The sequence below is a fragment of the Salmo salar genome, chromosome ssa07, assembly GCF_905237065.1.
Source record: "Salmo salar chromosome ssa07, Ssal_v3.1, whole genome shotgun sequence".
Classification (NCBI taxonomy): Eukaryota; Metazoa; Chordata; class Actinopteri; order Salmoniformes; family Salmonidae; genus Salmo; species Salmo salar.
The window spans coordinates 32,384,656-32,412,190 of record NC_059448.1 but is presented as its reverse complement, the minus strand read 5'-3'; the positions used below and the strand labels follow the sequence as shown (position 1 = coordinate 32,412,190).

At 39.6% G+C, this 27,535-nt stretch overlaps 1 protein-coding gene across 1 annotated transcript in view; it reads left to right on the top strand.

Moving 5' to 3' along the window:
- Window positions 1–12,366: 12,366 nt before the first annotated feature.
- Window positions 12,367–27,535, top strand: part of LOC100196045 (phospholipase C, beta 3 (phosphatidylinositol-specific)) — a 47,401-nt gene continuing 32,232 nt past the window's right edge. The window contains 1 exon segment of the mRNA NM_001141074.1: window positions 12,367–12,878. Within this exon segment, the coding sequence (NP_001134546.1) occupies window positions 12,780–12,878 (99 nt within the window). The 5' untranslated portion in view covers window positions 12,367–12,779.

Sequence of the window (27,535 nt, the reverse complement as noted above, 5' to 3'; positions counted from 1 at the left end):
TTTCCTTTCATCTAGCTTAAACAGTACAGAAAAATTATACTTACACAGTGACTCAAACATGACTTAGACCTTGTTTTTGAAAAACTGTTTATTTCTGTATTACATGATTGCAACTTGCTGAAAAGTGTCAACAGTGTTCCTATCATCCTGATTAAGCAGTAGAGCAAAAATAGAACTTACAGAGTGCATCAAACATGATTTAGACCTTGTTTGTGAAAAACTGTTTATTTCTGTTTTTCATGATTGCAACTTGCTGAAAAGTGTCAACAGTGTTCCTATCATCCTGATTAAGCAGTAGAGCAAAAATAGAACTTACAGAGTGCATCAAACATGACTTAGACCTTGTTTGTGAAAAACTGTTTATTTCTGTTTTTCATGATTGCAACTTGCTGAAAAGTGTCAACAATGTTCCTTTCATCGAGCTTAAACAGTACAGCAAAATGGTACTTACTAAGTGACTCAAACATGACTTAGACCTTGTTTTTGAAAAACTGTTCATTTCTGTATTACATGATTGCAACTTGCTGAAAAGTGTCAACAGTGTTCCTTTCTGGATTAAGCAGTACAGCAAAAATGGTATCTACAGAGTGCATCAAACATGATTTAGACCTTGTTTGTGAAAAACTGTTTATTTCTGTTTTACAACTTGCTGAAAAGTGTCAACAGTGTTCCTATCATCCTGATTAAGCAGTACAGCAAAATTGTACTTACAGAGTGACACAAGCATGACTTAGACCTTGTTTTTGAAAAACTGTTTATATCTGTATTACATGATTGCAACTTGCTGAAAAGTGTCAACAGTGTTCCTATCATCCTGATTAAGCAGTACAGCAAAATTGTACTTACAGAGTGACACAAGCATGACTTAGACCTTGTTTTTGAAAAACTGTTTATATCTGTATTACATGATTGCAACTTGCTGAAAAGTGTCAACAGTGTTCCTATCATCCTGATTAAGCAGTACAGCAAAATGGAACTTACAGAGTTACTCAAACATGACTTAGACTTTGTTTTTGAAAAACTGTTTATTTCTGTATTACAACTTGCTGAAAAGTGTCAACAGTGTTCCTATCATCCTGATTAAGCAGTACAGCAAAATTGTACTTACAGAGTGACTCAAACATGATTTAGACCTTGTTTGTGAAAAACTGTTTATTTCTGTTTTTCATGATTGCAACTTGCTGAAAAGTGTCAACAATGTTCCTTTCATCGAGCTTAAACAGTACAGCAAAATGGTACTTACTAAGTGACTCAAACATGACTTAGACCTTGTTTTTGAAAAACTGTTCATTTCTGTATTACATGATTGCAACTTGCTGAAAAGTGTCAACATTGTTCCTTTCTGGATTAAGCAGTACAGCAAAAATGGTATCTACAGAGTGCATCAAACATGATTTAGACCTTGTTTGTGAAAAACTGTTTATTTCTGTTTTACAACATGCTGAAAAGTGTCAACAGTGTTCCTATCATCCTGATTAAGCAGTACAGCAAAATTGTACTTACAGAGTGAGTCAAACATGACTTAGACCTTGTTTTTGAAAAACTGTTTATTTCTGTATTACATGATTGCAACTTGCTGAAAAGTGTCAACAGTGTTCCTATCATCCTGATTAAGCAGTACAGCAAAATTGTACTTACAGAGTGACTCAAACATGACTTAGACCTTGTTTTTGAAAAACTGTTTATATCTGTATTACATGATTGCAACTTGCTGAAAGTGTCAACAATGTTCCTTTCATCGAGATTAAACAGTACAGCAAAATGGTACTTAGAGAGTGACTGAAACATGACTTAGACCTTGTTTTTGAAAAACTGTTTATTTCTGTATTTCATGATTGCAACTTGCTGAAAAGTGTCAACAATGTTCCTTTCATCGAGTTTAAACAGTACAGCAAAATGGTACTTACTAAGTGACTCAAACATGACTTAGACCTTGTTTTTGAAAAACTGTTCATTTCTGTATTACATGATTGCAACTTGCTGAAAAGTGTCAACAGTGTTCCTTTCTGGATTAAGCAGTACAGCAAAAATGGTATCTACAGAGTGCATCAAACATGATTTAGACCTTGTTTGTGAAAAACTGTTTATTTCTGTTTTACAACTTGCTGAAAAGTGTCAACAGTGTTCCTATCATCCTGATTAAGCAGTACAGCAAAATTGTACTTACAGAGTGACTCAAACATGATTTAGTCCTTGTTTGTGAAAAACTGTTTATATCTGTATTTCATGATTGCAACTTGCTGAAAAGTGTCATCAATTTTCCTTTCATCTAGCTTAAACAGTACAGAAAAATTATACTTACTAAGTGACTCAAACATGACTTAGACCTTGTTTTTGAAAAACTGTTCATTTCTGTATTACATGATTGCAACTTGCTGAAAAGTGTCAACAGTGTTCCTTTCTGGATTAAGCAGTACAGCAAAAATGGTATCTACAGAGTGCATCAAACATGATTTAGACCTTGTTTGTGAAAAACTGTTTATTTCTGTTTTACAACTTGCTGAAAAGTGTCAACAGTGTTCCTATCATCCTGATTAAGCAGTACAGCAAAATTGTACTTACAGAGTGAGTCAAACATGACTTAGCCCTTGTTTTAGAAAAACTGTTTATTTCTGTATTACATGATTGCAACTTGCTGAAAAGTGTCAACAGTGTTCCTATCATCCTGATTAAGCAGTACAGCAAAATTGTACTTACAGAGTGACTCAAACATGACTTAGACCTTGTTTTTGAAAAACTGTTTATATCTGTATTACATGATTGCAACTTGCTGAAAAGTGTCAACAGTGTTCCTATCATCCTGATTAACCTCTATGGGACCGGCGGGACGAATTCGTCCCACCTACGTAACAGCCACTGCCAGCCTGTGGCGCGATTTTCAAAATCTTCAAAATCCTATTACTTCAATTTCTCAAACATATGACTATTTTACAGCCATTTAAAGATAAGACTCTCGTTAATCTAACCACACTGTCCGATTTCAAAAAGGCTTTACAACGAAAGCAAAACATTAGATTATGTCAGCAGAGTACCAAGCCAGAAATAATCAGACACCCATTTTTCAAGCCAGCATATAATGTCACCAAAACCCAGAAGACAGCTAAATGCAGCACTCACCTTTGATGATCTTCATCAGATGACAACCCTAGGACATTATGTTATACAATATATGCATGTTTTGTTCAATCAAGTTCATATTTATATCAAAAACCAGCTTTTTACATTAGCATGTGACGTTCAGAACTAGCATACCCCCCCGCAAACTTACGGGAATTCGCTAACATTTTACTAAATTACTCACGATAAACGTTCACAAAAAGCATAACAATTATTTTAAGAATTATAGATACAGACCTCCTCTATGCACTCGATATGTCCGATTTTAAAATAGCTTTTTGGTGAAAGCACATTTTGCAATATTCTAAGTACATAGCCCAGGCATCACGGGCTCGCTTATTTAGACACCCGGCAAGTTTAGCACTCACCATAATCATATTTACTATTATAAAAATGTCATTACCTTTTGTTGTCTTCGTCAGAATGCACACCCAGGACGTCTACTTCAATAACAAATGTTGGTTTGGTCCAAAATAATCCATCGTTATATCCGAATAGCGGCGTTTTGTTCGTATGCTCCAGACACTATCCGAAATAGTAAAGAAGTGTCGCGCGCTTGGCGCAATTCCTGACAATAAAATTCAAAGTATTCCATTGCCGTACGTCGAAGCATGTCAACCGCTGTTTAAAATCAATTTTTACGTCATTTTTCTCGTAGAGAAAGCGATAATATTCCGACAGGGAATCTCCTTTTCGGCAAACAGAGGAAAAAATCCCAAAGGCGGGGGCGGTCGGGGTCACGCGCATAAGCTAGTGTCTCTTGATGGGCCACTTGAGAAAGGCGATAATGTGTTTCAGCCTGGGGCTGGAATGACGACATTCTCTTTTTTCCCGGGCTCTGAGAGCCTATGGACGACGTGGGAAGTGTCACGTTAGAGCAGAGATCCTTAGTAAATGATAGAGATGGCAAAGAAGTTCCAGAAATGGTCAGACAGGCCACTTCCTGTAAAGGAATCTCTCAGGTTTTGACCTGCCATTTGAGTTCTGTTATACTCACAGACACCATTCAAACAGTTTTAGAAAATTTAGGGTGTTTTCTATCCATATGTAATAAGTATATGCATATTCTAGTTACTGAGTAGGAGTGGTAACCAGATTAAATCGGGTATGTTTTTTATCCAGCCGTGTCAATGCTGCCCCCTAGCCCTAACAGGTTAAGCAGTACAGCAAAATTGTACTTACAGAGTGACTCAAACATGATTTAGACCTTGTTTGTGAAAAACTGTTTATATCTGTATTTCATGATTGCAACTTGCTGAAAAGTGTCAACAATGTTCCTTTCATCTAGCTTAAACAGTACAGCAAAATTATACTTACACAGTGACTCAAACATGACTTAGACCTTGTTTTTGAAAAACTGTTTATTTCTGTATTACGTGATTGCAACTTGCTGAAAAGTGTCAACAGTGTTCCTATCATCCTGATTAAGCAGTACAGCAAAATTGTACTTACAGAGTGACACAAGCATGACTTAGACCTTGTTTTTGAAAAACTGTTTATATCTGTATTACATGATTGCAACTTGCTGAAAAGTGTCAACAGTGTTCCTATCATCCTGATTAAGCAGTACAGCAAAATGGAACTTACAGAGTTACTCAAACATGACTTAGACTTTGTTTTTGAAAAACTGTTTATTTCTGTATTACAACTTGCTGAAAAGTGTCAACAGTGTTCCTATCATCCTGATTAAGCAGTACAGCAAAATTGTACTTACAGAGTGACTCAAACATGATTTAGTCCTTGTTTGTGAAAAACTGTTTATATCTGTATTTCATGATTGCAACTTGCTGAAAAGTGTCAACAATTTTCCTTTCATCTAGCTTAAACAGTACAGCAAAATTATACTTACACAGTGACTCAAACATGACTTAGACCTTGTTTTTGAAAAACTGTTTATTTCTGTATTACATGATTGCAACTTGCTGAAAAGTGTCAACAGTGTTCCTATCATCCTGATTAAGCAGTAGAGCAAAAATAGAACTTACAGAGTGCATCAAACATGATTTAGACCTTGTTTGTGAAAAACTGTTTATTTCTGTTTTACAACTTGCTGAAAAGTGTCAACAGTGTTCCTATCATCCTGATTAAGCAGTACAGCAAAATTGTACTTACAGAGTGACTCAAACATGATTTAGTCCTTGTTTGTGAAAAACTGTTTATATCTGTATTTCATGATTGCAACTTGCTGAAAAGTGTCATCAATTTTCCTTTCATCTAGCTTAAACAGTACAGCAAAATTATACTTACACAGTGACTCATACATGACTTAGACCTTGTTTTTGAAAAACTGTTTATTTCTGTATTACATGATTGCAACTTGCTGAAAAGTGTCAACAGTGTTCCTATCATCCTGATTAAGCAGTAGAGCAAAAATAGAACTTACAGAGTGCATCAAACATGATTTAGACCTTGTTTGTGAAAAACTGTTTATTTCTGTTTTACAACTTGCTGAAAAGTGTCAACAGTGTTCCTATCATCCTGATTAAGCAGTACAGCAAAATTGTACTTACAGAGTGACTCAAACATGATTTAGTCCTTGTTTGTGAAAAACTGTTTATATCTGTATTTCATGATTGCAACTTGCTGAAAAGTGTCATCAATTTTCCTTTCATCTAGCTTAAACAGTACAGCAAAATTATACTTACACAGTGACTCATACATGACTTAGACCTTGTTTTTGAAAAACTGTTTATTTCTGTATTACATGATTGCAACTTGCTGAAAAGTGTCAACAGTGTTCCTATCATCCTGATTAAGCAGTACAGCAAAATTGTACTTACAGAGTGAGTCAAACATGACTTAGCCCTTGTTTTAGAAAAACTGTTTATTTCTGTATTACATGATTGCAACTTGCTGAAAAGTGTCAACAGTGTTCCTATCATCCTGATTAAGCAGTACAGCAAAATTGTACTTACAGATTGACTCAAACATGACTTAGACCTTGTTTTTGAAAAACTGTTTATTTCTGTTTTTCATGATTGCAACTTGCTGAAAAGTGTCAACAATGTTCCTTTCATCGAGCTTAAACAGTACAGCAAAATGGTACTTAGAGAGTGACTGAAACATGACTTAGACCTTGTTTTTGAAAAACGGTTTATATCTGTATTTCATGATTGCAACTTGCTGAAAAGTGTCAACAATGTTCCTTTCATCGAGTTTAAACAGTACAGCAAAATGGTACTTACTAAGTGACTCAAACATGACTTAGACCTTGTTTTTGAAAAACTGTTCATTTCTGTATTACATGATTGCAACTTGCTGAAAAGTGTCAACAGTGTTCCTTTCTGGATTAAGCAGTACAGCAAAAATGGTATCTACAGAGTGCATCAAACATGATTTAGACCTTGTTTGTGAAAAACTGTTTATTTCTGTTTTACAACTTGCTGAAAAGTGTCAACAATGTTCCTTTCATCGAGCTTAACCTCTTGGGGCTAGGTGGGACGCTAGCGTGCCACCCGTGGTGCACTCCATCAACAGCAGGTGCATTTCAAGAGCGGCAAATTTGAATCCAAATAAATGTCAAAATTCAAATTTTTCAAAAATACAACTATTTTACACCATTTGAAAGATAAACATCTCCTTAATCTAACCACGTTTTACGATTTCAAAAAGGTTTTACGGCGAAAGCATAAATTTAGAGTATGTTAGGACAGTACATTTACAAGAGTTGTGTGTAATGTTTTGTCAAGTCAAAGACAGGGTCACCAAAACCATAAAACCAGCTAAAATGATGCACTAACCTTCTACAATCTCCATCAGATGACACTCCTAGGACATTATGTTAGACAATGCATGCATTTTTAGTTCTATCAAGTTCATATTTATATCCAAAAACAGCGTTTTACTATGGCATTGATGTTGAGGAAATCGTTTCCCTCCAATAACCGGCAGTCAAGTCAGCGTCACAAATTAAATAATTAAAATTAGAAAACATTGGTAAAATATTATATTGTCATTTAAAGAATTATAGAGTTACATCTCTTGAACGCAATCAACTTGCCAGATTTAAAAATAACCTTACTGGGAAATCACACTTTGCAATAATCTGAGCACTGCGCCAAGAAAAATACGCGTTGCGATACAGACTAGACGTCATGTTGGGGAGATCTAAAATCGAAAATACTATGTAAATAATCCATTACCTTTGATTCTCTTCATCAGATGTCACTTCCAGGTATCACAGGTCCATAACGAATGTAGTTTTGTTCAAAAAAGCTCATCATTTATGTCCAAAAATCTCCGTCTCGTTAGCACATGATGTAAGCCAGCCGGACTTCTCGTCATGAACGAGGGGAAAAAATATATTTCCGTTCGTTCAAACATGTCAAACGTTGTATAGCATAAATCATTAGGGCCTTTTTAACCAGAACATGAATAATATTCAAGGTGGACGAATGCATACTCTTTTATAACGTATTGGAACGAGGGTACCCAACATGAACTCGCGCGCCAGGTGTCTAATGGGACATCATCGTTCCATGGCTCTTGTTCGGTCAGATCTCCCTCCAGAAGACTCAAAACACTTTGTAAAGGCTGGTGACATCTAGTGGAAGCAATAGGAAGTGCCAAAATATTCCTAAGCCCCTGTGTTTTTCAATGGGATAGGTTTAAAGTCAATACAACACATCAGGTATCCACTTCCTGTCAGAAAATGTCTCAGGGTTTTGCCTGCCAAATGAGTTCTGTTATACTCACAGACACCATTCAAACAGTTTTAGAAACTTTAGAGTGTTTTCTATCCATATATAATAAGTATATGCATATTCTAGTTACTGGGTAGGATTAGTAACCAGATTAAATCGGGTACATTTTTTTTATCCAGACGTGCAAATGCTGCCCCCTAGACCCAACAGGTTAAACAGTACAGCAAAATGGTACTTACTAAGTGACTCAAACATGACTTAGACCTTGTTTTTGAAAAACTGTTCATTTCTGTATTACATGATTGCAACTTGCTGAAAAGTGTCAACAGTGTTCCTTTCTGGATTAAGCAGTACAGCAAAAATGGTATCTACAGACTGCATCAAACATGATTTAGACCTTGTTTGTGAAAAACTGTTTATTTCTGTTTTACAACTTGCTGAAAAGTGTCAACAGTGTTCCTATCATCCTGATTAAGCAGTACAGCAAAATTGTACTTACAGAGTGAGTCAAACATGACTTAGCCCTTGTTTTAGAAAAACTGTTTATTTCTGTATTACATGATTGAAACTTGCTGAAAAGTGTCAACAGTGTTCCTATCATCCTGATTAAGCAGTACAGCAAAATTGTACTTACAGAGTGACTCAAACATGATTTAGACCTTGTTTGTGAAAAACTGTTTATATCTGTATTTCATAATTGCAACTTGCTGAAAAGTGTCAACAATGTTCCTTTCATCTAGCTTAAACAGTACAGCAAAATTATACTTACACAGTGACTCAAACATGACTTAGACCTTGTTTTTGAAAAACTGTTTATTTCTGTATTACATGATTGCAACTTGCTGAAAAGTGTCAACAGTGTTCCTATCATCCTGATTAAGCAGTACAGCAAAATGGAACTTACAGAGTTACTCAAACATGACTTAGACTTTGTTTTTGAAAAACTGTTTATTTCTGTATTACAACTTGCTGAAAAGTGTCAACAGTGTTCCTATCATCCTGATTAAGCAGTACAGCAAAATTGTACTTACAGAGTGACTCAAACATGATTTAGTCCTTGTTTGTGAAAAACTGTTTATATCTGTATTTCATGATTGCAACTTGCTGAAAAGTGTCAACAGTGTTCCTATCATCCTGATTAAGCAGTACAGCAAAATGGAACTTAGAGTTACTCAAACATGACTTAGACTTTGTTTTTGAAAAACTGTTTATTTCTGTATTACAACTTGCTGAAAAGTGTCAACAGTGTTCCTATCATCCTGATTAAGCAGTACAGCAAAATTGTACTTACAGAGTGACTCAAACATGATTTAGTCCTTGTTTGTGAAAAACTGTTTATATCTGTATTTCATGATTGCAACTTGCTGAAAAGTGTCAACAATTTTCCTTTCATCTAGCTTAAACAGTACAGCAAAATTATACTTACACAGTGACTCAAACATGACTTAGACCTTGTTTTTGAAAAACTGTTTATTTCTGTATTACGTGATTGCAACTTGCTGAAAAGTGTCAACAGTGTTCCTATCATCCTGATTAAGCAGTACAGCAAAATTTCACTTACAGAGTGACTCAAACATGACTTAGACCTTGTTTTTGAAAAACTGTTTATATCTGTATTACATGATTGCAACTTGCTGAAAAGTGTCAACAGTGTTCCTATCATCCTGATTAAGCAGTACAGCAAAATTGTACTTACAGAGTGACTCAAACATGATTTAGACCTTGTTTGTGAAAAACTGTTTATATCTGTATTTCATGATTGCAACTTGCTGAAAAGTGTCAACAATGTTCCTTTCATCTAGCTTAAACAGTACAGCAAAATTATACTTACACAGTGACTCAAACATGATTTAGACCTTGTTTGTGAAAAACTGTTTATATCTGTATTTCATGATTGCAACTTGCTGAAAAGTGTCAACAGTGTTCGTATCATCCTGATTAAGCAGTACAGCAAAATGGAACTTACAGAGTTACTCAAACATGACTTAGACTTTGTTTTTGAAAAACTGTTTATTTCTGTATTACAACTTGCTGAAAAGTGTCAACAGTGTTCCTATCATCCTGATTAAGCAGTACAGCAAAATTGTACTTACAGAGTGACTCAAACATGATTTAGTCCTTGTTTGTGAAAAACTGTTTATATCTGTATTTCATGATTGCAACTTGCTGAAAAGTGTCAACAATTTTCCTTTCATCTAGCTTAAACAGTACAGCAAAATTATACTTACACAGTGACTCAAACATGACTTAGACCTTGTTTTTGAAAAACTGTTTATTTCTGTATTACGTGATTGCAACTTGCTGAAAAGTGTCAACAGTGTTCCTATCATCCTGATTAAGCAGTACAGCAAAATTTCACTTACAGAGTGACTCAAACATGACTTAGACCTTGTTTTTGAAAAACTGTTTATATCTGTATTATATGATTGCAACTTGCTGAAAAGTGTCAACAGTGTTCCTATCATCCTGATTAAGCAGTACAGCAAAATGGAACTTACAGAGTTACTCAAACATGACTTAGACTTTGTTTTTGAAAAACTGTTTATTTCTGTATTACAACTTGCTGAAAAGTGTCAACAGTGTTCCTATCATCCTGATTAAGCAGTACAGCAAAATTGTACTTACAGAGTGACTCAAACATGATTTAGTCCTTGTTTGTGAAAAACTGTTTATATCTGTATTTCATGATTGCAACTTGCTGAAAAGTGTCAACAATTTTCCTTTCATCTAGCTTAAACAGTACAGCAAAATTATACTTACACAGTGACTCAAACATGACTTAGACCTTGTTTTTGAAAAACTGTTTATTTCTGTATTACATGATTGCAACTTGCTGAAAAGTGTCAACAGTGTTCCTATCATCCTGATTAAGCAGTACTGCAAAATTGTACTTACAGAGTGACTCAAACATGATTTAGACCTTGTTTTTGAAAAACTGTTTATATCTGTATTATATGATTGCAACTTGCTGAAAAGTGTCAACAGTGTTCCTATCATCCTGATTAAGCAGTACAGCAAAATGGAACTTACAGAGTTACTCAAACATGACTTAGACTTTGTTTTTGAAAAACTGTTTATTTCTGTATTACAACTTGCTGAAAAGTGTCAACAGTGTTCCTATCATCCTGATTAAGCAGTACAGCAGAATTGTACTTACAGAGTGACTCAAACATGATTTAGTCCTTGTTTGTGAAAAACTGTTTATATCTGTATTTCATGATTGCAACTTGCTGAAAAGTGTCAACAATTTTCCTTTCATCTAGCTTAAACAGTACAGCAAAATTATACTTACACAGTGACTCAAACATGACTTAGACCTTGTTTTTGAAAAACTGTTTATTTCTGTATTACATGATTGCAACTTGCTGAAAAGTGTCAACAGTGTTCCTATCATCCTGATTAAGCAGTACTGCAAAATTGTACTTACAGAGTGACTCAAACATGATTTAGACCTTGTTTGTGAAAAACTGTTTATATCTGTATTTCATGATTGCAACTTGCTGAAAAGTGTCAACAATGTTCCTTTCATCTAGCTTAAACAGTACAGCAAAATTATACTTACACAGTGACTCAAACATGACTTAGACCTTGTTTTTGAAAAACTGTTTATTTCTGTATTACATGATTGCAACTTGCTGAAAAGTGTCAACAGTGTTCCTATCATCCTGATTAAGCAGTACAGCAAAATTGTACTTACAGAGTGACTCAAGCATGACTTAGACCTTGTTTTTGAAAAACTGTTTATATCTGTATTACATGATTGCAACTTGCTGGAAAGTGTCAACAGTGTTCCTATCATCCTGATTAAGCAGTACAGCAAAATGGAACTTACAGAGTTACTCAAACATGACTTAGACTTTCTTTTTGAAAAACTGTTTATTTCTGTATTACAACTTGCTGAAAAGTGTCAACAGTGTTCCTATCATCCTGATTAAGCAGTACAGCAAAATTGTACTTACAGAGTGACTCAAACATGATTTAGTCCTTGTTTGTGAAAAACTGTTTATATCTGTATTTCATGATTGCAACTTGCTGAAAAGTGTCAACAATTTTGGGAGGAGGACACAAGGGAGTTGTCAACCGTGATGGCGAGATCATGGAACGTTCAGTCCTTCCCCGGGAGGAAGAGCAGCTCCGTCTTGCCGAGGTTCTGCTTGAGGTGGTGATCCGTCATCCACACTGATATGTCTGACAGACACACACACACTTCTCTGTTCTGTATAGACTGAACCTAGAAGACATGCTACAGCACATAGCTGACATTCTTTACAGGTGTTGTAGGAGGCTGCATGCATGAGAAAATAACTTTGCCCAACAACAAAAATGTGGGTTAGCTGGCAGTTTGAGAGTGTTACAAACGCCAACGTTCTTGTCACATCTTCTGTATTAAGTCCCCAACGCACAGAACATGCCTCTAGAAATACCACATGGAATGACCGCGTCGAATGTCTGACTGAAAAGGAGAGAAGATAGAGAAAGAGAAGGATAGAAGAGAGAGAGAACACTCCCCGTCTGTTTTTCCCTATCTTCCTCACTCCCTCCCTCCTTCCTTCCTCCTCTCGCTCTGTCTGTCCTCTGCTCTCCCCCTTTCTAGAAAACATGAAGGAAGAAAGAGAAGATAAGAATCCGGGGGGGACGAGTGTGAACAAGAGAAAGTTCCAGGAAAGCAAGAGGGGGACAATAATAGGCGGATGGAAGGAAGGAAGAAATTAAGGAAGGGATCTATCCAGCCATACAACGCGATTAAACGAGACATGAACGAACTATATATTGACCTATATTAAACGTAGCTACTCGACTATTCTCAACTTGTGACGTTTAAAACTATTTTAGGATAGTTGAATACGCAAACTTTGGCTATTAGGAACCAAGTTATCGTAGTTTCTAATTCATACAGCAACTTCCAGCGTTGCAAGTCACAGCTCACCCCGGAAAAGGATTTAGCCCCAAGGACCACCGACGAGGGCAGGTCACCGCAGCCGGAGTTTAGGCGTTGCCACACGGCTTTGACCCGGAGCCATGGCCGGGGCGAAGCCAGGAGTCCACGCTCTGCAGCTCAAACCGGTGTCGGTTCACGACATACTAAAACGGGGGAGCAAGTTTATCAAATGGGATGAGGTTAGTAGTTATATAGCCTAGTGGCTCTGAACGTGTTTGTTTGTTTGTGAGTGAGTGAGTGAGAGAGAGTTATAGCCTACATTTAGTTTTCTTCTCGTTTTCCCCCCACCACAAGTGTTCAAGTTGCATTCATTATAAAATAATAGTAGCATAGTTGATTTCATTGATACATCCTTACTTTGTGGACTTTAGAGTTTACTATTCTAGACACTGCAGTCCAGAGGCTGTAGGTAGGTATGTCACCCTATTCCCTATACCAGGGATAATCAACTAGATTTAGCTGCAGGACAAATATTTTGTTGAGTGGAGGGTCAGGAGACTGGAACATAATTACAAGTAATTTGTAGACTGCCCAAACAGATGTAATATTTGCCTAAAACAATCATTTCAAACCTTGCTTACATTTATATATGGTCACACATATCTCTTGAGGGGCCAAATAAAATCACCCGCAGACCGCAAGTTGGGGACTCTTGCCCTATACTTTTGACCTATTGGCTCTGGTCAAAAGTAGTGCACTATATAGGGAATAGGTTGCCATTTGGGATGTACCTTTCGGACTGTCCTGCATACCTATACCTATCCTGCAATAGATCGGCCTAGCTCTGCTCTCCTTTGAATTCTTGTCAAGCAAGTTTTTCCACCACTCAGGTCTTTTAGACAACCCAACTATCCACCAAAGCCCTTTTTCTTTCCCACTTTTGGCCTCCTCTCTCTTTCTGTTTTGTTCTAGCACCATTTTGTCACTGTTTTCCCAAGGGATTTCGATAGACAGTGGGAGTCAATGGAATGACACAGGGTGAATTATAATTTTTATCTCAACATAGGAGAGACAGACTTTGTGAATTGAGTTTCTGAATGAACATTCCATAGGCCTACTCTTCCAAACCATGTCGACATGTAGCCTAGGCTGAAACACCCACATTTGTATGTCCCTAACTCTATTTAAGACATTTTAGGACTATTTTAGTACTTCCTGTTTCAGGTAGAAGGTTGTTAGTCTGGAAACAATATTTTTTTGTATTTTAATAAAGCAAGACAACCCAAATATGTTTTACGGGAAATTCCACAGATCTCCCCACTGGATTGGCCCTACTCTCTCTTCCATGTATTTTCACCCCTCCTTGCCTGGCAACCGTGGACTGTGTGTGTGAGAGAGATATATTACGTTTCATTGTCAGTATTTTAGAGGAGGGCGCCTGAAGCATTTTACTGCTTTAATGGTGTCAATAGGAAAAAAATATTTTTGCAAACAGACAGAAGTAATAGACTACAAATAAAATAAAAATGTATTTGTCACATGCGCTGAATACTACAGGTGTAGACCTTACCGTGAAATGCTTACTTGCAAGCCCTTAACCTCTATGGGCTAGGTGGGACGCTAGCGTGCCACCCGTGGTGCACTCCATCAACAGCAGGTGCATTTCAAGAGCGGCAAATTTGAATCCAAATAAATGTAAAAATTCAAATTTTTCAAAAATACAACTTTTTTACACCATTTGAAAGATAAACATCTCCTTAATCTAACCACGTTTTACGATTTCAAAAAGGTTTTACGGCGAAAGCATAAATTTAGAGTATGTTAGGACAGTACATTTACAAGAGTTGTGTGTAATGTTTTGTCAAGTCAAAGACAGGGTCACCAAAACCATAAAACCAGCTAAAATGATGCACTAACCTTTTACAATCTCCATCAGATGACACTCCTAGGACATTATGTTAGACAATGCATGCATTTTTAGTTCTATCAAGTTCATATTTATATCCAAAAACAGCGTTTTACTATGGCATTGATGTTGAGGAAATCGTTTCCCTCCAATAACCGGCAGTCAAGTCAGCGTCACAAATTAAATAATTAAAATTAGAAAACATTGGTAAAATATTATATTGTCATTTAAAGAATTATAGATTTACATCTCTTGAACGCAATCAACTTGCCAGATTTAAAAATAACCTTACTGGGAAATCACACTTTGCAATAATCTGAGCACTGCGCCCAGAAAAATACGTGTTGCGATACAGACTAGACGTCATGTTGGGGAGATCTAAAATCGAAAATACTATGTAAATAATCCATTACCTTTGATTCTCTTCATCAGATGTCACTTCCAGGTATCAATGGTCCATAACGAATGTAGTTTTGTTCAAAAAAGCTCATCATTTATGTCCAAAAATCTCCGTCTTGTTAGCACATGATCTAAGCCAGCCGGACTTCTCGTCATGAACGAGGGGAAAAATATATTTCCGTTCGTTCAAACATGTCAAACGTTGTATAGCATAAATCATTAGGGCCTTTTTAACCAGAACATGAATAATATTCAAGGTGGACGAATGCATACTCTTTTATAACGTATTGGAACGAGGGTACCCAACATGAACTCGCGCCAGGTGTCTAATGGGACATCATCGTTCCATGGCTCTTGTTCGGTCAGATCTCCCTCCAGAAGACTCAAAACACTTTGTAAAGGCTGGTGACATCTAGTGGAAGCAATAGGAAGTGCCAAAATATTCCTCAGCCCCTGTGTTTTTCAATGGGATAGGTTTAAAGTCAATACAACACATCAGGTATCCACTTCCTGTCAGAAAATGTCTCAGGGTTTTGCCTGCCAAATGAGTTCTGTTATACTCACAGACACCATTCAAACAGTTTTAGAAACTTTAGAGTGTTTTCTATCCATATATAATAAGTATATGCATATTCTAGTTACTGGGTAGGATTAGTAACCAGATTAAATCGGGTACATTTTTTTTATCCAGACGTGCAAATGCTGCCCCCTAGCCCTAACAGGTTAACCAACAATGCAGTTCAGGACATAGAGTTAAGAAAATATTTACTAAATTAACTAAAGTAAAAAATAAAAGTAACGCAATAAAATAACAACGAGGCTATATACAGGGGGTACCGGTACAGGTTAGTCGAGTTAATTTGTACTTGTAGGTAGGGGTAAAATGACTATGCATAGATAATAAACAGTGAGTAACAGCAGTGTAAAAACAAAGGGGGGGAGGTCAATGTAAACAGTCTGTGTGGCCATTTGATTGTTTGTTCATCAGTCTTATGGCTTGGGGGTAGAAGCTGTTAAGAACACTTTTGGACCTAGACTTGGCGCACCGGTACCGCTTTCTGGAGAGAACAGTCTATGACTAGGGTGGCTGGAGTCTTTGGCAATTCTTAGGGCATTCCTCTGACACCGCCTGGTATAGAGGTCCTGGATGGCATTTACATTCCTTCTCTCACTCTTTCACTCTCTTTCTTCTCTCTCTCTCTGTTTCTCTCTTCCTCCTCAGTCTCACTTCATCTATCTTTCTTGCTTTCTCTCCCTCTCCCCCTCTCTCTCTCTCCTCTCTTCCTCCTCTTTCTTTCTTCCTCCTTTCTCTGAGGGAATTCCCAGGAAGTTGTTAGGCCTGTGATTAACTTTGCGAACTGCAAGGGACAATGTGCACATCTCTCCACTCCCTCTTTCGCCTCCTATATCTCTTCCTCATTCGCTCTCCCTCTGCAGAGAGAAACAGAGCTGATATGACGAGACTAACTTGTAGTAGGAAAGAGAGAAAAAAGTGTCAGAGAAAGAGGAGGAGTGTGGGAGAGGAAAGAGAGGGAATGTGAGAGAGCAACATTTCACGTTGTTCAGACCCCAAATAAGGACATCTGATTTGAGAAAATGGGAAAGAGCCGAGAATCTAGCCTCAAGTTAATACCAGCCCCCCCCCCCCACACACACACACTGTAGAAAGACATGCAGCACATTTCTCCACCTACAGTTAGTCAATGTGTGTGTGGTGTGTGTTTCACTCTGAATTACTTCCTGTCTCAGCTTGTTGTGCTCTCTGGAGCCAAAACTACTTTCCCAGCCCTCCCTACCTTCTCCCTCCATCCCCCTCCCTCCCTCTTTCCCCCATCCCTCCCACCCTTCCCTCTCTTTCCCTCTTCTTCAACCCTATCCACTCTGCTCCTCAATTTAGATCAATCACAGTTGAATTCAGTAAAAATGATTCTGTGTAACAGAGAGAGAGAGAGAACCTCTACATACTGTTGCACCAAATACCTCTGTGAGTTCAATCCTGAACCCTTGTCTCTCTCTGTCACACACACACACACACACACACACACACACACACACACACACACACACACACACACACACACACACACACACACACACACACACACACACACACACACACACACACACACACGACACACAGATCCTGGACAGTACAGTTTAGTGTACTCTGGACTCAAGAACCTCCCTAGAATGCGAACCTGATGGTACCATATTCTAGTGTTACGATACCAGAATTTTTACTTCGAAACCAATACCAGCCTTACCATCACGATACTCGATACCGTCACGATACTCGACACCAAAACGATACCATAGCAAAAAAATAAGGCATATTAGCCAAGTCACAGAATGGCACTTGATCCAGACAGATAAACTCAGGTACTGCTCTGTTCAATCGTTGGTCATCTTTTGAGTTTAATATCTTTACATTTGAAATGTTTTATGTCAACATTTTTCAGAGACAGCTATGTGTGCATTAATTAATCAATTATGCAATCATACAATCAATTTGACTTTGGTAAAAACAATCTAACTACATTGAACAAAAAATATGAATGCAGCTATTCAAAGATTTTACTGAGTTACAGTTCTTATGGAAACCAGTCAATTGAAATAAATTCATTAGTCCCTAATCTATGGATTTCACATGACTGGGAATATAGATATGCATATGATGGTCACAGATACCTTTTTAAAAAATTGTGTCATGAATCAGAAAACCAGTCAGTATCTGGTGTGACCACCATTTGCCTCATGAAGCCCGACACATCGCCTTCGCATAGAGTTGATCAGGCCGTTGATTGTGGCCTGTGGAATGTTGTCCCACTCCTCTTCAATGTCTCTGCGAAGTTGCTGGATAATGGCAGGAACTGGAACGCGCTGTTGTACACCCTCAATCCAGAGCATCCCAAACATGCTGAATGGGTGACATGTCTAGTGAGTATGCAGGCCATGTAAAAACTGGGACATTTTCAAATTCCTGGAATTGTATACAGATCATTGCAACATCGGGCCGTGCATTATCATGCTGAAACATGAGGTGATGGCGTCAGATTAATGGCACAACAATGGGCCTCAGGATCTCGTCACAGTATCTCTTATCCAGAGCGACTTACAAATTGGTGCATTCACCTTATGATATCCAGTGGAACAACCACTTTACAATAGTGCATCTAAATCTTTTAAGGGGGGGGGGTTAGAAGGATTACTTTATCCTATCCTAGGTATTCCTTAAAGAGGTGGGGTTTCAGGTGTCTCCGGAAGGTGGTGATTGACTTCGCTGTCCTGGCGTCGTGAGGGAGCTTGTTCCACCATTGGGGTGCCAGTGCAGCGAACAGTTTTGACTGGGCTGAGCGGGAACTGTGCTTCCTCAGAGGTAGGGGGGCCAGCAGGCCAGAGGTGGATGAACGCAGTGCCCTTGTTTGGGTGTAGGGCCTGATCAGAGTCTGAAGGTATGGCGGTGCCGTTCCCTTCACAGCTCCGTAGGCAATCACCATGGTCTTGTAGCGGATGCGAGCTTCAACTGGAAGCCAGTGGAGAGAGCGGAGGAGCGGGGTGACGTGAGAGAACTTGGGAAGGTTGAACACCAGACGGGCTGCGGCGTTCTGGATGAGTTGTAGGGGTTTAATGGCACAGGCAGGGAGCCCAGCCAACAACGAGTTGCAGTAATCCAGACGGGAGATGACAAGTGCCTGGATTAGGACCTGCGCCGCTTCCTGTGTGAGGCAGGGTCGTACTCTGCGAATGTTGTAGAGCATGAACCTACAGGATCGGGTCACCGCCTTGATGTTAGTGGAGAACGACAGGGTGTTGTCCAGGATCACGCCAAGGTTCTTAGCACTCTGGGAGGAGGACACAAGGGAGTTGTCAACCGTGATGGCGAGATCATGGAACGGGCAGTCCTTCCCCGGGAGGAGGAGCAGCTCCGTCTTGCCGAGGTTCAGCTTGAGGTGGTGATCCGTCATCCACACTGATATGTCTGACAGACATGCAGAGATGCGATTCGCCGCCTGGTTATCAGAAGGGGGAAAGGAGAAGATTAATTGTGTGTCGTCTGCATAGCAATGATAGGAGAGACCATGTGAGGATATGACAGAGCCAAGTGACTTGGTGTATAGCGAGAATAGGAGGGGGCCTAGAACAGAGCCCTGGGGGACACCAGTGGTGAGAGCGCATGGTGCGGAGACAGATTCTCGCCACGCCACCTGGTAGGAGCGACCTGTCAGGTAGGACGCAATCCAAGCGTGGGCCGCGCCGGAGATGCCCAACTCGGAGAGGGTGGAGAGGAGGATGCCAGTGGCCATCGGAGGTGAGCATTAGCCCAATGAAGTTGCTTATGACGCCGAACCACAGTCAGGTCAAGATCCTGGTGAGGTTATACGCAGCCAAGAAAGATAAATGCGATCAAAGCAGCACCGCCCCCTCAAGAGTCTGAGCCTGCCTGGCAGGGTTGGTCCAACAAAGTCAAAGCCCCCAAATGGTTGAGCACAATATATAAGGAATTTCTCAAAGCTGCTAATGAGAACCTTGACGACCTTGTATATAGATGGTTGGAATTCCAGTGCTGTGCCCCCACCTAGGTAGTGGCAGTGCTGGCAACACTAGCTGCAGTAACCCATGGGGAGTCGGTCACACTCTGACAATCAGAGAGGGGGCAAATTATTGTGGCCCTGGTGGCACAAAATGATCAGATGGTCTGACTGCACAGAGATGCTTGGGAAAATGGTCACAGCGGGAGACCAGCATGTGTGTGTTTCAGGGGAAGGGGTTGTATCTGAGCTCCATCAACTTGACATTGGTTAATCAAATCTCCCCATTCTTGCTAAATTTTGCATGCCTTCTCAAACTGCTACAACTGTATATGCATTCGCACATTGAGTTGGGCTCGGAACAACTGTTGAACATCTGAGCTTGTGGTTGTTTGTGGGGGAAGGGTGAGGAGTGTGTATGAGTGTATGTATCCCAGATCTGTTGCTATGGGGCAATGATGTTAGGGACAATATAGGAGGAATCACAAGAATTGCTTGCCAAAATAATAATTGCTTGCCAAAAAAGTAATTGTTGTAATGCCAATCCTGGTTATAGGTAACAATCCTTTGTATGAACTGCTTACATTGTTACACATATTAGTTAATTGTTGAAATAAATTAAGATATGCAAGATTTATTTACAGCACCAGTCAAAAGTTTGGACACCTCATTCCCAGGATTTTTCTTTATTTTGACTATTTTCTACATTGTAAAATAATAGTGAAGACATCAAAACTATGAAATAACACATATGGAATCATGTAGTAACCAAAAATGTTTATATTTTAGATTCTTCAAAGTAGCCACCCTTTGCCTTGATGACAGCTTTGAACACTTTTGGCATTCTCTCAACCAGCTTCATGAGGTATGCATTTCAATTAACAGGTGTGCCTTGTTAAAAGTTAATTTGTAGAATTTCTTTCCTTAATGTGTTTGAGCCAATCAGCCCTATCTTGTCACAATACATCTATCTTCTGTATACAACCCCTATTTGGTAAAATACCATATTAGTCCATATTATGGGAAGAACAGCTCAAAATAAGCAAAGAGAAACGTCAGTCCATCATTACTTTAAGACATGGTCAGTCATCTGGAAAATTTCAAGAACTTTGAAAGTGTCTTAAAGTGCAGTCGCAAAAATCATCAAGCGCTTGAGGAAGCGCTTGAGAAACTGGCTCTCATGAGGACCGCCAGAGGAAAGGTTGACCCACAGTTACCTTTGCTGCAGAGGGCAAGTTCATTAGAGTTAACTGCACCTCAGATTGCAGCCAAATAAATGCTTCACAGAGTTCAAGTAATAGACACATCTCAACATCTACTGTTCAGAGGAGACTGCGTGAATCAGGTCTTCATGGTCAAATTGCTGCAAAGAAACCACTACTAAAGGACACCAATAATAAGAAGAGACTTGCTTGGGCCAAGAAACATGAGCAAGTGTTACGGTGGAAATCTGTCCCTTGCTCTGATGAGTCCAAATTTGAAGATTTTTTTTGTTCCAACCACTGTGTCTTTGTGAGACGCAGAGTAGGTGAACAGATGATCTCTGTATGTGTGGTTCCCACCGTGAAGCATGGAGGAGGTGTGATGGTGCGGGGGTGCTTTGCTCGTGACACTGTCAGTGATTTATTTAGAATTCAAGGCACACTTAACCAGCATGGCTACCACAGCATTCTGCAGTGATACGCCATCCCATCTGGTTTGTGCTTAGTGGGACTATCATTTGTTTTTCAACAGGACAATGACCCAAAACACACCTCCCGGCTGTGTAATTGCTTTTTGACCAAGATGGAGAGTGATGGACCTGGCCCCAAAATCACCCAACCTCAACCCAATTGAGAAGGATTGGGATGAGTTGGACTGCAGAGTGAAGGAAAAGCAGCCAACAAGTGCTCAGCAAATGTGGGAACTCCTTCAAGACTGTTGGAAAAGCATTCCTCATGAAGCTGGTTTAGAGAATGCCAAGTGTGTGCAAAGCTGTCATCAAGGCAAAGGGTGGCTACTTTGAAGAATCTAAAATGTAAAATATATTTTGATTTAACACTTCTTTGGTTACTACATGATTCCATATGTGTTATTTCATAGTTTTGATGTCTTCACTATTATTCTAAAATGTAGAAAATACTACAAATAAAGAAAAACCCTTGAATGAGTAGGTGTGTCCAAACCTTTGACTGGTACTGTAGTTTTATCTAAAAATAACTTTTTTAAATGTTTCACTATTTTTATGAAATTCCCTGAGGAGGATGGTCCTCCCCATCCTCCTCTGAGGAGCCTCCACTGCTCTAGAGACATTGCGCATTGTGGGCATTGAGTACAAACAAAATGGAATTCAATTAATTTAACGGATGTCGGACATTTAAATAAATAAATAAATAAACATTTTGGTTAATCGCTCATTAACCAGTAATGACATTCATGAGACAAGGGCGGTGGCCAGTTGGAGCCCTATTCTCACACACAATCAGTTCGCTGAGACAATGGATTATCTTTAGGAGAGATGTGAGAGAGAAACCGATAGTTTTTTTAAAGTGAATTAATAATGTTTATTTTGCTTATTTTGCATTATGGTTTGCATATTATAACAAACTGTCAGCTGTAAGCTGACACGAAAAGAGAGGGGAGTAGAATAGTATAGGTAGGTCGGCCATCAGGGAGACAGTCAGAACTGTGCACTAGGCCTATCTATCGGCAATCAAAAGCTGTATATCGCAATGGAATGCTGTATCTCGCAATTTCTTGGCTTGCATTGCCTCGCAACTTCAGTAAATCAGGGCCTGTTATCAATGAATAGGCTAGGATATTGAGATGAGCGAGATGCAACACTTCGCACTCGCACAGTATCTGCACGTGTGCACAGGTTCGCTTCCAGTAATCACATCGTGGTAGCCAGGGCACCAAAACAGCAGAAAAGTTGAGCCTTGCTCTTAGATGTTGCGGAAATTAACCCACTATGCTGTTGACTTACTGCATCTGCGTCATAATTTTGGGGCGGGATTGTTCTTAACGTTAACAATCCCATTTTCGATTAACATTTAGACCCCTACCGTGCAATACTACCATATTCCCTAAATGGGCCTTGTTCAAATGGAATACACTGTAATGGGAATATTGTAGCATTTGGGATGCAGCTCTAGTGAATTATCTGAAAGTGAAATGTCTATCATAGATAGATAGGCTTCTGAATGTTCTTTATGATTAAAGAGATGAAGGGAGAGACAGAGGGAATGACATGATGAGTGAATAAGTTAGGAAGGAGGGAGGGAGAAAAGAGTTTGTTAAAGAGTTACACCACCCACTGAATCAAACCATTAGTCTCACAGAGGGGTGAGAAATGTAGAGGAAGGGAGGGAGGAAATGGAAGAAACCTGCCACTGTTTGTCTAAGCGAGTCACACCACTTAGTGAAACACAGTGTTAACATGAGAGAGGGAGAGATGAATGGAGACGGAAGGAGTGGTTGAGCCAGAGGGGAAAAGAAAGAGAGAGAAAGGTCATAGGTCAAACTCAGACGTGAAGTGAAGCATTTTGGGATTGACATAAGTATTCTGCTTCTCACCACTCCTCTGTTCCCCCTCCTCATCCCTCTCTTTCTCACGGTCTCTTTCTTTAGTTTATTTAGTAAATATTTTCTTAACTCTATTATCTTAACTGTATTGTTGGTTAAGGGATTGTAAAGTAAGCATTTCACGGTAAGGTCTACACCTGTTGTATTCGACACATGTGAAAAATAACATTTGGTTTCCTGTACCCGCTCTCTTTATCCTTACTTGTGCTCTATATCTCTCTCTCCCTCTCTGTCTTTTTCTCTTTTCATTCTCTCTGTCTATCTCCTTCTCTGTGTCATTTCTTTCCCTACCCTAGTTGTCATTCTCACGGTCTCTGTCTTCCTCTCCTCATTCCCTCTTGCTCTTTTTCTTTACCACTTTGACTTCTTTCCCTCTCCATCTCTCTTTCCCTCTCCTTCTCTTTTGCTTAATGATTTTCCTGTCATCCCTTCCCCTCTACCCCATTTCCTCTCCTCACCAGAGTCCAAAGGTTATTGACTGTCATCAACCTTTGTTGCCAAAGCAGCCACACACACACACACACAGTCTGGTTGTCCCTGTATAATGACTGGTTTATTAGAGGTGCTGAAAACCCAGACTTCACCTTTATAGTGAACATAATGAAAACATTCTGCCCCTCTCTCCCCTGTCCCCTCCCCTCTTTTCCTCTCTCTACCGCTCTTCTCTCATCCTCTTTTTCTTTGGTATTATTCTCACTGAATAGAGTTATCTGGACAAAATTTCAATTTACATACACGTTTCAATTCCCATTAGCGACTAGAATATCACGAGCCGAGAGAGGGTTCAGTTAACAATTTTCCTTGGCAGCTAAAAGTACTGTAGCCACTTGCCAAGTGGCTAAGCATTGCAAACTATTTTACTATCTAGCTAGCTGCTAGCTAAAGTTAAGCAAGCAACTCTTCATGCATCAACCATATTATACAGTTAATTATTGCTACAAAACCATATTACACTCTTGAATAATGCAACAATTCACAAGCATGTGCAGACAATTAAAGGGTTTATTTTCTCATCTGTACACTCATTACATTTTAGATTCACGACAAAAGCACAGCGTTACTGCTAGTTAAAGCTAACAACAGGCCTTCATCAAGTAACGTTAGCCTATCAAAGAATTAACAATTATCCTGCTAATACGAATATAAAAATACAGTAGGCCTACCTTACAACATTATAGTAAACCATGCTTAATTTTTATCAATATCATGCAAATCAGGCTACATGTGGTAAAAGGAATTTGCAACTGAAAACGTGGGTAAATTCACTGAGAAGTTGAGCTGTTATATATGGAAGCCCATTCCTGCCGAAAATAAAATAACTCTATTATGTTTTTTCATTTGAAGCATCTTGTGGCGATTTCCATCTCTTCATGTTGGAAATCAGAGATCAGCACAGCAGGGCTGCCTGCAAACGTGTGGGCGATCTGGCATTTGCCCCAGCACTTTTGGTTAGGTTTAATAAAATATATTGCATATTTTATCTTTTATTTAACTAGGCAAGTCAGTTAAGAACAAATTCTTATTTTCAGTGACAGCCTAGGAACAGTGGGTTAACTGCCTTGTTCAGGGGCAGAACGACAGATTTTTACCTTTTCAGCTCGGGGATTCGATCTTGCAACCTTTCGGTTACTAGTCCAACGCTATAACCACTAGGCTACCTGCCTCCCCATTAAAAAAAAGTTGTTTATACTGATTTTATCCTCCTTAGGGCCAGGACGTTTTCCAGGAGTTTATTATTTTGTTTTATCATATAACCTATCATATAGTCCCACTGTAGCCCACTGTAGCTCAGTTGGTAGAGCATGGCGCTTGCAACGCCAGGGTTGTGGGTTCGATTCCCACGGGGGACCAGTATTTAAAATGTAATAAAATGTATGCACTCTACTGTAAGTCGCTCTGGATAAGAGCGTCTGCTAAATGATGTAATTATAGGTTCATGCTCTACAACATTCGCAGAGTACGACCCTGTTGCAGGTCCTAATCCAGGCACTTGTCATCTCCCGTCTGGATTACTGCAACTCGCTGTTGGCCGGGCTCCCTGCCTGTGCCATTAAACCCCTACAACTCATCCAGAACGCTGCAGCCCGTCTGGTGTTCAACCTTCCCAAGTTCTCTCACGTCACCCTGCTCCTCCGCACATTCCACTGGCTTCCAGTTGAAGCTCGCATCTGCTACAAGATCATGGTGCTTGCCTACAGAGCTGTGAGGGGAACGGCACCTCCATACCTTCGGGCTCTGATCAGTCCCTACACCCAAACAAGGACACTGCGTTCATCCACCTCTGGCCTGCTGGCCCCCCTACCTCTGCGGAAGCACAGTTCCCGCTCAGCCCAGTCAAAACTGTTCGCTGCTCTGGCACCCCAATGGTGGAACAGGCTCCCTCACGATGCCAGGACAGCGGAGTCAATCACCACCTTCCGGAGACACCTGAAACCCCACAACTTTAAGGAATACCTGGGATAGGATAAAGTAATCCTTCTACCCCCCCAAAAAAAGATATAGATGTACTATTGTAAAGTGGTTGTTCCACTGGATATCATAAGGTGAATGCAACAATTTGTAAGTCGCTCTGGATAAGAGCGTCTGCTAAATTACGTAAATGTAAAATGTAAATGTAACCTAATTAGAAAAAATCTGGTCCCATCATAGCCCATATAAAACCGTTTTTTACAGCTGATTTATTACTATTTCATACTCAGAGTTTTACCTGGTTAGGTTAGTCTACCAGATCAGGAACTCTTGGCCCCAGGAAAACAATTTCCCCTCTACCACTCTGGGACCTGTGAAATCACCGCACAATGTTACAAATGAAAAAACGTATTGTATTTGTATGATCTACTATCTCAAAATGTTGACTGATGTAGTTTGACTTGCGTATCTCACTGTTGACTTACATATGTCAAAATGTTTTGATAGTATCGACATAAAAAAAGAAGCCACAAGATGCTTCAAATGAAAAAGCATATGTATGACCTACAGTGGGGGAAAAAAGTATTTGATCCCCTGCTTATTTTGTACGTTTGCCCACTGACAAAGGATCAGTCCATAATTTTAATGGTAGGTTTATTTGAACAGTGAGAGACAGAATAACAACCAAAAAATCCCGAAAAACACGTCAGAAATGTTATAAATTGATTTGCATTTTAATGAGGGAAATAAGTATTTGACCCCCTCTCAATCAGAAAGATTTCTGGCTCCCAGGTGTCTTTTATACAGGTAACGAGCTAAGATTAGGAGCACACTCTTAAAGGGAGTGCTCCTAACCGCAGCTTGTTACCTGTAAAAAAGACACCTGTTCACAGAAGCAATTAATCAATCAGATTCCAAACTCTCCACCATGGCCAAGACCAAAGAGCTCTCCAAGGATGTCAGGGACAAGATTGTAGACCTACACAAGGCTGGAATGTGCTACAAGACCATCGCCAAGCAGCTTGGTGAGAAGGTGACAACATTTGGTGCGATTATTCGCAAATGGAAGAAACACAAAAGAACTGTCAATATCCCTTGGCATGGGGCTCCATGCAAGATCTCACCTCGTGGAGTTGCAATGATCATGAGAACGGTGAGGAATCAGCCCAGAACTACACGGGAGGATCTTGTCAATGATCTCAAGGCAGCTGGGACCATAGTCACCAAGAAAACAATTGGTAACACACTACGCCGTGAAGGACTGAAATCCTGCAGCGCCCGCAAGGTCCCCCTGCTCAAGAATACATATACATGCCCATCTGAAGTTTGCCAATGAACATCTGAATGACTCAGAGGACAACTGGTGAAAGTGTTGTGGTCAGATGAGACCAAAATGGAGCTCTTTGGCATCAACTCAACTCGCCGTGTTTGGAGGAGGAGGAATGCTGCCTATGACCCCAAGAACACCATCTCCACCGTCAAACATGGAGGTTTATTGCTTTGGGGGGTGTTTTTCTGCTAAGGGGACAGGACAACTTCACCGCATGAAAGGGACGATGGACGGGGCCATGTACCGTCAAATCTTGGGTGAGAACCTCCTTCCCTCAGCCAGGGCATTGAAAATGGGTTGTGGATGGGTATTCCAGCATGACAATTACCCAAAACACACGGCCAAGGCAACAAAGGAGTGGCTCAAGAAGAAGCTCATTAAGGTCCTGGAGTGGCCTAGCCAGTCTCCAGACCTTAATCCCATAGAAAATCTGTGGAGGGAGCTGAAGGTTCGAGTTGCCAAACGTCAGCCTCAACCTTAATGACTTGGAGAAGATCTGCAAAGAGGAGTGGGACAAAATCCCTCCTGAGATGTGTGCAAACCTGGTGGCCAACTACAAGAAACGTCTGACCTCTGTGATTGCCAACAAGGGTTTTGCCACCAAGTACTAAGTCATGTTTTGCAGAGGGGTCAAATACTTATTTCCCTCATTAAAATGCAAATAATTTTATAACATTTTTGACATTTGTTTTTCTGGATTTTTTTCTTGTTATTCTGTCTCTCACTGTTCAAATAAACCTATTAAAATTATAGACTGAT